Source organism: Zingiber officinale, chromosome 8A, assembly GCF_018446385.1.
Source record: "Zingiber officinale cultivar Zhangliang chromosome 8A, Zo_v1.1, whole genome shotgun sequence".
Lineage (NCBI taxonomy): Eukaryota > Viridiplantae > Streptophyta > Magnoliopsida > Zingiberales > Zingiberaceae > Zingiber > Zingiber officinale.
The window spans coordinates 48,779,590-48,791,028 of record NC_056000.1 but is presented as its reverse complement, the minus strand read 5'-3'; the positions used below and the strand labels follow the sequence as shown (position 1 = coordinate 48,791,028).

Here is an 11,439-nt window from a genome sequence, read left to right as displayed (position 1 = left end):
AAATGATAAAATAAAATAAAATAAAATAAAATAACCGATTCCTAATTAGGAATGACAGTTGATTGACTCAAAAATCTCCCGCTTTCAAATTTTACAAAAATCTACAAATGTAAAATAACACTTAAAATTCTAACATTGCATATATACTTTAATCATCAAACCAAGAACAAAAGTCATCATACCTTTGTACTAATTACATTGCGGTAGCTATTTTTTAATAATTTGGATAGCTTCATAAAAAAAAATCATTAAATTGGCCAATGAAATTCATTGTGAAATCATCAAAAGTAAATATGTACTTGTTTGACTTATAAAATATTAGCACCCTAATTTACTACATCATCCTCCATCTACCTGATACTAATTTTTTGTACAAAAATAAAAAACTTAAAGAGTTTGGTCATGTATGAAATCATCGAACAATGATCTAGATGACCCTTGCTTTTAGAAAACATACGTTTTTTATTCAAGGCAAAGTTCAAAATCACTAGTAACTACAACAATTAAACTTATGGAAATCAAATAGCAATTATAGCACAAAAAAAAGAAACTGAGAAATGAAAACGGATTAAACATGCTAACACGACTAGGAGGAACCACTATTACCTAATTACAGAAAAGGTCATCGCTTTCTTCCACACGGTGAAAGGGAGGGAGGCCGTCGGAGGTCGCAGAGCTCGCGGGAGGGAGGTCGCCGAGGACGTTGGCGATGCAGTAGGGAAGCTGTTGGAGGCCCCTGGCCGTCGGCGATGCAACAGGGAAGTCATTGGAGGCCCCTGGACGTCGGCGATATAGTAGGGAGGTCGTTGGAGGGTGACAACGTTGGAGGGAGGGTGCAGGATGTCGCTGGAGGGAGACAACGTTGAAGGAGGAGGCCACAAGATGCCGCTGGAGGCCACGGGAGGGAGGCAGCAGGAGGGAAGAGGGATGCGACGCTGGAGGTCGAGAGAGAGGTTAGGGCTTTTCCGCGTTGGTGTGTGCACGTGTAAAACACGTGAGGGAGATTTTATACCAGTTGTGTGGCCCAGGGGCGGACTAGGAAAACGCGGTCCAGAAGATCTGGTCCCTGCATGGTGGCAATGAAGAAACGACCACGGGGAGGGGATAAAAGCTATCCAGAAGGAGGCGCGCGGGGGATAAAAGCTATCCTGAAGGAGGCGCGCGCGTTAGGTGTGCTTCTCCAAGCGCCACACCGATGTGTTCAAGAAGGCCAGCGAGCTCTCTATTTTATGCGGCGCCGAGATCGCTCGCCTTGCTTTCTCGCCCAATGGCAAGCCCTTCTCCTACGGCCACCCCTCCGTCAAGTCCATCTTGGAACGATTTTTCGGCGATAGTGCCGATGCCGCGCCTGCTACCCCGCCGCGGCACCTTCTCTCCGCCGTGCTGGTTCAGGCGCTCGCCCACCAGGAGAAGGAGCTGCAGGAACGGCTCGAGGCAGGTTGGAGGAGGAAGGCGACGCTCGAGGAGGCGCTTCGGGGCCGCAGTGGGGTCCTGTGAGCGACTTGTTGGGCGCTGAGGTGGAGGAGCTAAGGCTGTCGGAGCTCGACCTGCTGCAGAGTGCGCTGGAGTGGGTGCAAGCGGAGGCGTTGAACAGGGCGAGGCAACTGACCGTGGAGGCTTTATAGGCGCCTATCGGGAAGGAGGCCAGCGGTGGAGGCTTTGCCATCTGTTCTGCCTCTGTGGTAATTCCGACCCCTATGTCCAGTGGATTTTAGCATCAATTCTAATCAAAAAAATCCTAATTTGTATCTTGATAGTTAGTTTATTTTATTTTATTTTTGAATACGCAATTAAATGAAACATTAGCAGATTTTCTTGATTCAAATGGGCTGGGGGGTTTTGACGGATCTAGCCCATCTTGTATTTCCTGGGGCAGTCCATATTATCATCTTTCTATTGTGGCAAAAGATGAATACGTTCGCCCTAGATATTACCACCTTTCTAGCGCCTAATCTTGGTCTTCATTTCCTTTCCATCTAATCATCGCAAGTCTAAGTAAAACATTTAAATTTGATTCTCAATTAACTTTAAATAGAAATATACCATCTAATATGACTTATTTTGTTCACTCGGTAATTTAAAATCATATCCCTATTATTATTAATACTTTTTTTATATAATTTTAGCACTAATTTGAAGTGCAAGCGACGACAACCACGATGAATTAATTAGCACGGATCGATTAATTAGGTCGGATGACCTAATTCTGTTCTTTGGATGGCTAATTAATCCAAATAACAATCATATCCATCCGTTTCATTATTAAAAAAAAATAAGGGTCTGAGTGATATTCCCATCTCAGTCCTTCAATTTTTAAATTTTAGAATTTATGCGCGTGCTCCGGGGTCTTCACAGGGTCAACCTCGAGGGCTTATTTGAAAATTTTTGCCAAACTTTTAAAAGGTCAAAAGTTGATGCTTTCTTCTCATCCAAAAGGCATTGTTCCCACCATTTGGTTCCTCTCAATCACGTATAAGAACTAATTGGATGCAAGTGGAAGTCAAATAGAAAGTTAGGTTAAAGTTTTATCGAGGATCAAACAATATTCAAATTTTTTTTCCTTTGCCTTTTTCCCCTAGTGAATTGTTCATTGATTAAGATAATAATTTCATTTAACAAAGAGGGATTTAAGATAGGGCCATCTTGGAGTAAAAACAAAAATAAAAAAGATTATATAGATATTTTATAACTTGCAATTTAGTCAGTCCACCTCTAATTTTTGGATTTTGAATTAATCATGAATTAAAGAGATGAATAGGGGGGCAATTGGCTATTTATCTAATTTTGAATAAATAAATTATAAAGTGAGTTTTTACTAGAATGTCTTATATTTATATTAAAAAATTTGAATGATTTTAATGTGAATGATTCAATAAAATTATTCGCCTTTTAATTAATAATAATGATGATGATGATGATTTTTAACGATTTAAAAAATAAAGGAAGTTTGTTCTATTTTTAAGTAAAAATAAACAAAATGGACAACAAGGAACCGTTTAACTCGGAACAAATCCCGCGGAGCAACTTATGCGGAGCGTGGGGGATAAATAATAAATTAGACCGCTTGTTCCTCCGCCCTTCCCTCTTCTATTTATTCTTCCGATTCGCTGCGCTCCATCGTTCCTTCTCTCCGGTCTCCGATCGCGGCCCGAGGCGACGAAGGGGCTTGAAGGCCGCTAGGTATCCTTCGTCTTCTTTATTTTTTTCCCCTCTTATCTCAGATCATGTTCGCATCTTCTCAATTTGATTCGTTGCGCCGCTAATGGTAGATTCAAACCCTAGGATTGCGATCTGGTTATGGGGTCTTATGCTTGATTGGGTGTTTGATATGATATCTCGTTAGGCGTGAGGTTAGGATTTTGATCTGTAGAGGAATTTAGTGGATCTGAGGGATTGTTGTTTTTCCTTGGCTCGGTGTCTCGGACTAAGGTATCGAACCGCATGTGCCGTCAAGGGTGGGCATCTGGTCTTATGGATGCACGTGTTTATGATTGCAAAAATATAGCCCTATTAATTTCCTGTTTTCAAATTCATGGCCAATCATTGCATTTAGGTTTTCCATAAGTTAGCTAGGAAGTAATATGTGCTAGATTCTTTTAGCATTGGTTGCTTTGGAGCCTTCGCTCTCATATCCCTGATGTAAATCTAGAAAGTTGTTTGTCTAAAGGAGGACTTAAATTTAATCTTAAGTTCAACCTTAGGCTTGACTTTGTCAGAGACTCAGAGGGAAGGAAACAACTTGGAAAGAAAAGAAACAAAATCATAGGAAGAGCATAGGGAGATATTTTCCAGTTTTCCTTTCCTTGGAGGAAGGAAAGAGTGAGAATTTTTCCTTTTTTGACCCAGTCCATGAAGGGAAACAAAGAGAGAAACATAATTTCAAAATTTTATTTGTTAAAAACATTGAAAAGTATAAATAAAACATATTTTGGAAATAAATTTTGATTTTTTGGGGTTGGTTTGAACTCCAATGCTCATGAACAGTGCAGTTCCCATCCATATTGAGCAGAAGTATTGATCTTGACTGGAAAAAGATTTCCACAGGCATTTTCTTCCTTTCGTATTCATTTTGCCAGAGGAAACATCGGTAAAGGGTGGCTTTAGAAAAATTTCTTCCTCCTTGTTTCTGTTTCTATTTCCTCCCCTTGTAGGAAACACTGATTTCGTGCCATAATTTTATAAGGTAACCTGACAGTTAGCTTTTTTTCCAGTGCAAATTAAGGCAAAACAACAAAATGACATAAATTATTAGAGCATTCACAATGGCGTTAATACCTGAGGCATTAACGCCGACGTGGATGCACGGTAGCATTAACACCTTCAGTTCTTTGAACGTGTTAATGCATGCAAATAAAATAAAAAATAAAAAAAATAAAACTTTGGCATTAACGCGTGAAGGTGTTAATGGCATTGCGGATGCCCTTATTGAAGCATTATCACTCAGAGGTTTTGAAAGTACATATGGATAATTGCAGTAGAGCCACCACTTAATGCATATCCAGTATTGTTGCACATGCTATTTTATTTACTGCCTGCTCATATGTAAAAAGTAACACAGTTACACTGATAATAATGTTGAACATCATTATAGAAAGTACGACTTTGTGAGTTTTTAATTTACTGAATAATATATAAAATTAGTTCCAAAGTGTTGTATGCAAACAAATATTATGTCTGCTCACTAAACAGCTAAAGTAATTATCCTAAGCAATCTTGACTCAATTCATAAAAGGGATTTTGGATGTTTTCCTAAAAAATACACATTTTTGTTTCTGTTTGGCAAAATTTATTGGATAAAAAGTAGTAATTGGGGCATGTTGAAATGAGATAAAATTTATTGAGACAATATTAACCTGTTTAGATATGACATCTTCGATAAGTAAATATTGCTAATGATATAACCTTGCCTGAAGGCCACTTCTTGATGAAATATTTGTAGCTAATCCAAAATGGTTGTGTCAAAAACAATTTCATAATGCTATGATTTGGATTTTGACAAGCTCTATTGCATAATCTTATGTGACCATAACTGTAGGCCCTCCCTTCACTAATAAGTTTTATGAAGAGACTTTGTTAAAACAATGGTATTTAAAACCTTATTTTTAAGGTGCGTCAATGCATTTGACATTACAAACACATCTGTGGAAGTGTACTTGTGCATTCAACAATTGACATTACTGTATCTCCTTACAGGATTTTTTTAGCCAGATCTCTGATATTTATGTTTGTAACATTTTCTTTCCTTCTCTTTGCCAGGTTACTCATCTTCTTGTCAGACAATTATATTTGATACATGGCGGAAATGTGCTCTTGGTTGAGTTACTTTAAGTTCCGAGCCTTGTTTCTTGATGGAGTTATTGATCGGCGACTTTCTGTTCATGGATATTTTATGGTCATTTCTTTTGTCAACTGCACCTAGAAGTTATCTTGGAATCTACAGTCTCCAGAGGCAGCTATGCAGTGAAGTTGACTTATTTTTTATGTCGCTGCCGTATGGTTGGAATTCTTGCCTTTGTGTGTGCAATTAACTTTTGCCGTCAATAAAACTGACATTTTCCTTTGGCTTATATAGCCAGTACTTGTCTTGATTGGAGCCTATGTGAATCTCATGAACGTGCTGCACAAAAATAAAACAGCTGGTATGGTTTAGACATAAACTTTGATTTTGTTACTTCTACTTTTAGAATGTAATAATATGGCTAGTATGGTTTAGGCGTCAAGTGATTTTGTTTCTTCTCTTTCAGAACTAAGAGTAACTAAACGATTAATCTCCAAACATTTGCCTACTTGTTTCAGGTGTCTTGCACTAGCTCTTCAGTGGTTGATTTCTTTCTTTCAGTTCCCTTATGATTGGAGTACCTTCTATCAAAAATGGAATCAATAAACAAGCAATAAATTTATTATTAACTGCCAGAAGTTTTAGTGTGCTTCTCCAGTTCGTTGGCTGATACAGTTCCTACAACCTACTCTCTTTCTCCAACATTGTATGGCCAACTTGCAGCCTTGAGATTTCAACTTAGGGTCTTGGCATTGTAATGATTTTGCATCTTCCCACTTTGTTTGCACATGCCTTTGGTCAAAAAACTTGATCATAGGCATCCTGATCTTTGCTAGGACAACAGGGAGTACAGAATCAGTCAAGATGGAAAGGTGAACATTGAATTACAATGGTTATGATGAGTGAATTATACTTTGTATTAGTTGAATTTCCTTATCGTGCAGGTACAAGGCAATCAAGGAAGTTGGAGATGGCACATTTGGAAATGTTTGGCGAGCAATAAGCAAGCAAAGTGGTGAAGTGGTGTGTTTCCTAAGAACTAATAGGCTTCTATATTTACTTTGAATTACCTTTTACTACTCCAGTATTATTAAGCAGGTGGATTCTGGATATTACTTTCTGGGGGCATTTGACTCTCCTGCAATTGTGACTGTTTTCTGTCGTTATCATAACTATAGATCCAAATGCTACACCACATTATCTTGTTTATTCTTTGACCTGTGTCTCTGTGTTGTTAATATTTATAACATAGTGAAAATTTTGTGTGATTGATATTTTATAATCCAAATACCATAGGAAGAATGATTTTTTCTGACCATTGGCATTTACAGGTTGCCATTAAGAAGCTGAAACGAAAGTATTACTCATGGGAGGAGTGCTTGAATCTCCAGGAAGTGAAGGTAGTTTGGAATATTACATTTAAGCAAAACACATTTCCCTCTTCATTATTCTCATCAAGATGCAAATTTTCCAGTCTTTGCGAAGATTAAACCATCCCAACATTGTCAAGCTCAAAGAGGTTATTAGAGAGAATGATATGTTATACCTAGTTTTTGAGTACATGGTATGCCACTTCACTACTCCTTTTATGCTTTCTGGGTTTTTTTTTATTAGAGTTTGAATTGACTTAATCTCTATTCAGGAATGCAATCTCTATCAGCTTATGAATGAAAAGGGTAGATCCTTTTCAGAAGGTGAAATTCGGAATTGGTGCTTTCAGATCTTCAATGCACTGGCTTACATGCACCAACATGGTTATTTTCATCGTGACCTTAAGCCTGGTACTGCTCCCTCTCCCTCAAATATTTATTCTGAAGATAAACAGTTTTCTTAAAAAGAAAAGGGAAAAAGGGATACAGTAGGAGTGTTTTAGGGCATTTAAGCCAAGTTTTTGAAACATAATTATTATTTCTTAATTTGCTAGCCTTTGTTGTAAATGTATTATCATTCCTGTTCATGTGCATTTGGCCTCTTAAATTGCCTTCTAGGATAGTTCAACCCTTTTCATGGAGTGTTTTATTCACATTGTCTATTTCCTGCTTTTCTGAGTATCCTACTCCAATTTCATTTTAGGACCTAGGAGAGAAATTCATTTATCTCGTAAAATATTTGTTTTTGATGAATGATTTTGTCCTTGTCCTTTGGTTCCTTCCATCCAAAAGATGCATAGAGTCTTGGCAGCTAGAACACCAAGTGAATTATCAAGGCCTGTTTCTTGCTTTCTCTTCAAAAAAGTTCTCATTCAACCAAGTGGAAAAAAGCTTATATTTTTGCTTTGCAGAATTTTGAAAAGTTCTTATATCTAGTATGATTGGAGGCAGACTTTATCACTTAATGTTTTGACAATTACGTAGGACTGAAACTGCTTGGCTCATATGTGAGAAAGCTTTAGATAGTTTAAATCTGGCATGCTGAATTTCCCGCCCAATCATCTGTTTGTAATTTTTTGCTTGGTGTGGTATAGTTGAATTATGCTAAAAGATATCTGCTGCTTTTTAACTTGTGGTTCTTACTTCTTAGGCTTTAAGAAGATTGTTATGCATGCAATTCATTGATTAGGATAATTATTGAGCTGTAACAAGTGTTAAATGCGTGCCTTTTTTTGCATGCATTTTAATCACATTTATCAGTTCTTATAATGCCATTAATTGCCTCTTTTCTAATGTTGGCCTTTTGCTTGTGCAATCACTTGTACATAATGTTTTGGCAAAGTTTTCTGATATGATGTATTATACCCTTTTCAGAGAACTTGCTGGTGACCAATGACCTCGTGAAGATAGCAGATTTTGGCCTTGCTCGTGAAATCCATTCTAAGCCACCATTCACAGAATATGTATCAACACGCTGGTAAGTATATTTCCCACATACACTTTGCATGTTAGGTTTTGACCCTTGTACTGATTGGATTTGTCATGCCTCAGGTACCGAGCTCCAGAACTTTTGCTTCAGTCTTCTGTTTATAATTCTGCAGTTGGTGAGTGGATTATTCATATGAATTTAATCATCTTTGCTGCTAATATGAGACTTGATTATTTTTTCCTTCAAATGTCAGATATGTGGGCAATGGGAGCTATCATGGCTGAACTTTTCTCACTTCATCCCCTATTTCCTGGTTCGAGGTACTCATTAAATTGTTACATGTTCTTTCTGAAAGAATAGGGTAAATAACATTCTTAAATTGTATTATATGTACTAGTGCTAATGGTCTTTGTTGAACATATCAATTTGTGCAGGGAGGTTATATATATACATATATATACATGACTGAAATTCTTTTGCTAATTGCCGCAAATCCTTTTATACTGCTTAGCTTATTTGAATTATAATTTCAGTGAGGCGGATCAGATATGCAAGATTTGCAGTGTTATTGGATCTCCCAATAGTTATTCATGGCCTGAAGGATTACAGCTTGCAGAGGCTAAGAAATATCAGTTTCCACAGGTGTCGTATATTGCTTTGTGATAGTTTTTCAGTGCCTTTCTTGATGATTTAATTATCTGAACTAATTTTTTATCTGCTATTGTTGAGTTGTGCATGCGAGAGCAACTTGACTTTCCTACATGCTGTATGCATTTTATTTTATCTAGCAATTTTTTATCTCTAGACTTGGCAAAGATTTGCCTGTGTTGCTACCTTAGCTCCTTAATTTCTACTTCAGCAACATTGATTTCTCGTTTATGCTTCTGAAGATTAAAATGATTTGACATTTCTTCTCTTCATTGCCCCAGTTTGCTGGTGCCCCTCTTTCTTTCCTAATTCCTGCAGCCAGCAAGGATGCGGTCGACCTTATATCTGTAAGTCACAATGGATTAGTTTGGTCTTATCATTGAGGGCCCAAGATATAGGATCTTTTGATTTTTTTTTTTTTTCCATTAGGTTTTTTATTTTTCACTTTTTGTTTTGCAGTCGCTTTGTTCTTGGGATGCAAGAAAGAGACCCACACCAATGAAAGTTCTTCAGCATTCTTTCTTCAAGGTATTGTGTTGGATAGTGGTCTCGTCCGATCTGATTTATTTAGAACACTATAAACTGGACCAGTGATATGATTTGCTATGCTCATCTTATTTGCCAACTTACAGCCTTGCTTTTACATCCCCCCATCTCCTTGGTTGAAATCAGAGGGACTGCAGAAAACACCTTCATCAGGTTTACTCTCCGTGAACCTCTTGTACTTCTATTATTACTTTGTATCACAATTAATTTGTAATCTTCGTACAATTTAGCTGTCATGAAAAGCGCTTTGGTCTCAAAGAGTGCTATAGAGCACTCTGTTGGAGGTTTGTCCAGTACAAGGCTGGCAACAAACTATTCATTAGCTAATACAAATGACTTTTCAAAGCCAGGTGATTACTTGTGTTTCTGTATTTTATTGCGGTACTTGTTCTAATTTGCTTAGATTTTACTAAATTCATATTTCCAACCTATTTTATTTTATTTTATTTAAAATTTTCAGGTGTTCAAAGAAAATTAGAAATGAATCATCAGGAAAAGATCTCTTATAAAGGTGTTAAAACATATAAACAGCAGTCAAGTTTAAGAGACAACCACGGTACCTTTTTTCCTACAATGAATACATTTGCCAAATTATTTTTATCGCATGAAACTAAGTCATTTGATCAATATAGTCATTAACAACAATTTGATGGTGTTTTTTTAAACCCGTCCTTTTTATGCCAGGCGTTATTGATGGAGACGGTGCCAAAGGGAATTCAAATTTAGTAGACAAATTGGCTAACTTAAAACTGAACTCGGAGAATGTCAAGCTGCCTCACCTGAACTACCGTCCCGCGAAGCAGTTGCCGAAGGAAGCAGTCTGGCACAGACATGCTCGTGTTTTAGATCGGCCTAAGGAGGTTCCTCTTGCTCCAACCTACTATACTAGAAAAGTCGCAGGCTGAAGGTTGTATATCAATAATACTTGATCTTGCTTGGTTTGCCCTCTAGGGCACCATTTTCAGTGTGATGCACAATAAAACCGCACTGAGTGTTATGTTTGCTTATGCTTTTGGTACTGTTATCTTGTATCATTTGCTTTCAGATTCAGCTTGGTGTGGTAAGACATTTTAGGCTACGTTTGGTTGGGTGTAATGTAATCTAACTTGTAATGTAATCAAATTTATAATGTAATGTAATGTAATCTTGATTACATTACTACGTTTGGTAATGTAATGTGATCCGGCGGTAAAAATGGGGGACCCACAGATGGGGTTCCGTCCGAGCGGAACCAGAGATTATCCAGCCAAAGGTTTGGTTTTCCGACGCCAAAGCAGAAGAACCGGAGTCGAATGGCCGAGCGGAGGTGACCGCTCGGCCGGAATCGAATGGCCGAGCGGAGGTGTCCGCTCAGCCGGAATCGTGGCGAGGGAACAGTGGTTAGCCGAGTGGCCTATTCGCTCGGCTCGGGATATGATATATCAGCAAAGGCATGATGATTAGACTGTACGCAAGATGACACTATTAAAGGTCCCACCATCACGTCACGGAAAGGTTGATACTGTAGCAGTATGGTCTTATGGATGCCCTTCTGACAGGCCCACACCTAGGCATGGTCGAAAGCAGGTGATCGCTTCGATTGGTGTGCCCATGCTCCTTCGAGAGGTCTATATAAGGCCTCCATTTCTTCAACCGAAGGTACACAAGTCTACATTTTCGGAGCCGCTTTCTTATTCCCTCGCCCGACTTGAGCGTCGGAGGGCCGTCGCCGGGACACCCCCCCCCCCCGGCTCGATTTTGTTGCAGGTTCGTCGGAGCACTCGAGGATCCAGCAGGGAGCGCCACATCCCCAGCGTCCATTGACCCAGGTTCGGACAGGATCAAATTGGCGCCGTCTGTGGGAACGCGTCTGTATCCGAGCGGAATAGATGGACGAAACTGGACGACCTCGCAGTGACGCTCTCCCAGGAGAAACTCGACGCTCTAATTGAGGCAAGAGCAGCTAAGCTCGTGGAGCAACAGAAACAGAAGGCTCAAGCTGAGCGGATATCTGAGCGGCCCAGGAGGAACGACCGGAGAAGCATTAGAAATGGGGGCAAAATAAGGGTCCGACCAGCACTCAAGTGGGAGTAACTCCTGCCCCGATATCGGTCCGACGAGGGAGCCATGATGCGTTTCGACAAGTATATATATTCTTCATCACTCCACGGGTATTCGGGAGTCGAGGA

At 39.0% G+C, this 11,439-nt stretch overlaps 2 protein-coding genes across 3 annotated transcripts; both read left to right on the top strand.

The window, feature by feature from the left end:
• The first annotated feature begins 840 nt into the window (after positions 1 to 840).
• Positions 841 to 1,497, top strand: LOC122010783 (agamous-like MADS-box protein AGL61). Its single transcript, XM_042567262.1, has 2 exons — positions 841 to 1,062; positions 1,207 to 1,497. Exons 1-2 carry the CDS (start codon positions 841 to 843, stop codon positions 1,495 to 1,497), a joined length of 513 nt encoding a protein of 170 aa, XP_042423196.1.
• Positions 1,498 to 3,074: 1,577 nt separating this feature from the next.
• On the top strand, positions 3,075 to 10,442 carry LOC122008938 (cyclin-dependent kinase F-4-like). 2 transcript variants are annotated; one of them, XM_042564866.1, is made up of 17 exons: positions 3,075 to 3,180; positions 5,257 to 5,639; positions 5,797 to 6,150; positions 6,223 to 6,301; positions 6,610 to 6,678; positions 6,753 to 6,842; positions 6,921 to 7,059; positions 8,023 to 8,125; positions 8,200 to 8,252; positions 8,331 to 8,397; positions 8,611 to 8,719; positions 9,007 to 9,072; positions 9,185 to 9,253; positions 9,358 to 9,424; positions 9,502 to 9,621; positions 9,732 to 9,827; positions 9,956 to 10,442. In XM_042564866.1, the coding sequence occupies exons 3-17, from the start codon at positions 6,143 to 6,145 to the stop codon at positions 10,174 to 10,176; spliced, it is 1,356 nt and encodes a 451-aa protein (XP_042420800.1). In that variant the 5' UTR covers positions 3,075 to 3,180; positions 5,257 to 5,639; positions 5,797 to 6,142; the 3' UTR covers positions 10,177 to 10,442. The 2 variants fall into 2 exon arrangements, with proteins under 2 accessions (XP_042420800.1, XP_042420801.1); XM_042564867.1 differs by lacking the exon at positions 3,075 to 3,180 and having other exon boundaries at positions 5,257 to 5,496; positions 5,573 to 5,639.
• Positions 10,443 to 11,439: the final 997 nt, after the last annotated feature.

Bases quoted from the DNA above. Each gene is read 5' to 3' on its own strand.
- LOC122010783 (XM_042567262.1), top strand. From the start codon at position 841: ATGTCGCTGGAGGGAGACAACGTTGAAGGAGGAGGCCACAAGATGCCG. The intron at 1,063-1,206 runs GTCCCTGCATGG...GATGTGTTCAAG, and splicing joins AACGCGGTCCAGAAGATCTG to AAGGCCAGCGAGCTCTCTAT.
- LOC122008938 (XM_042564866.1), top strand. The intron at 8,398-8,610 runs GTACTCATTAAA...TTATAATTTCAG, and splicing joins CCCCTATTTCCTGGTTCGAG to TGAGGCGGATCAGATATGCA. The intron at 9,425-9,501 runs GTTTACTCTCCG...CGTACAATTTAG, and splicing joins GCAGAAAACACCTTCATCAG to CTGTCATGAAAAGCGCTTTG.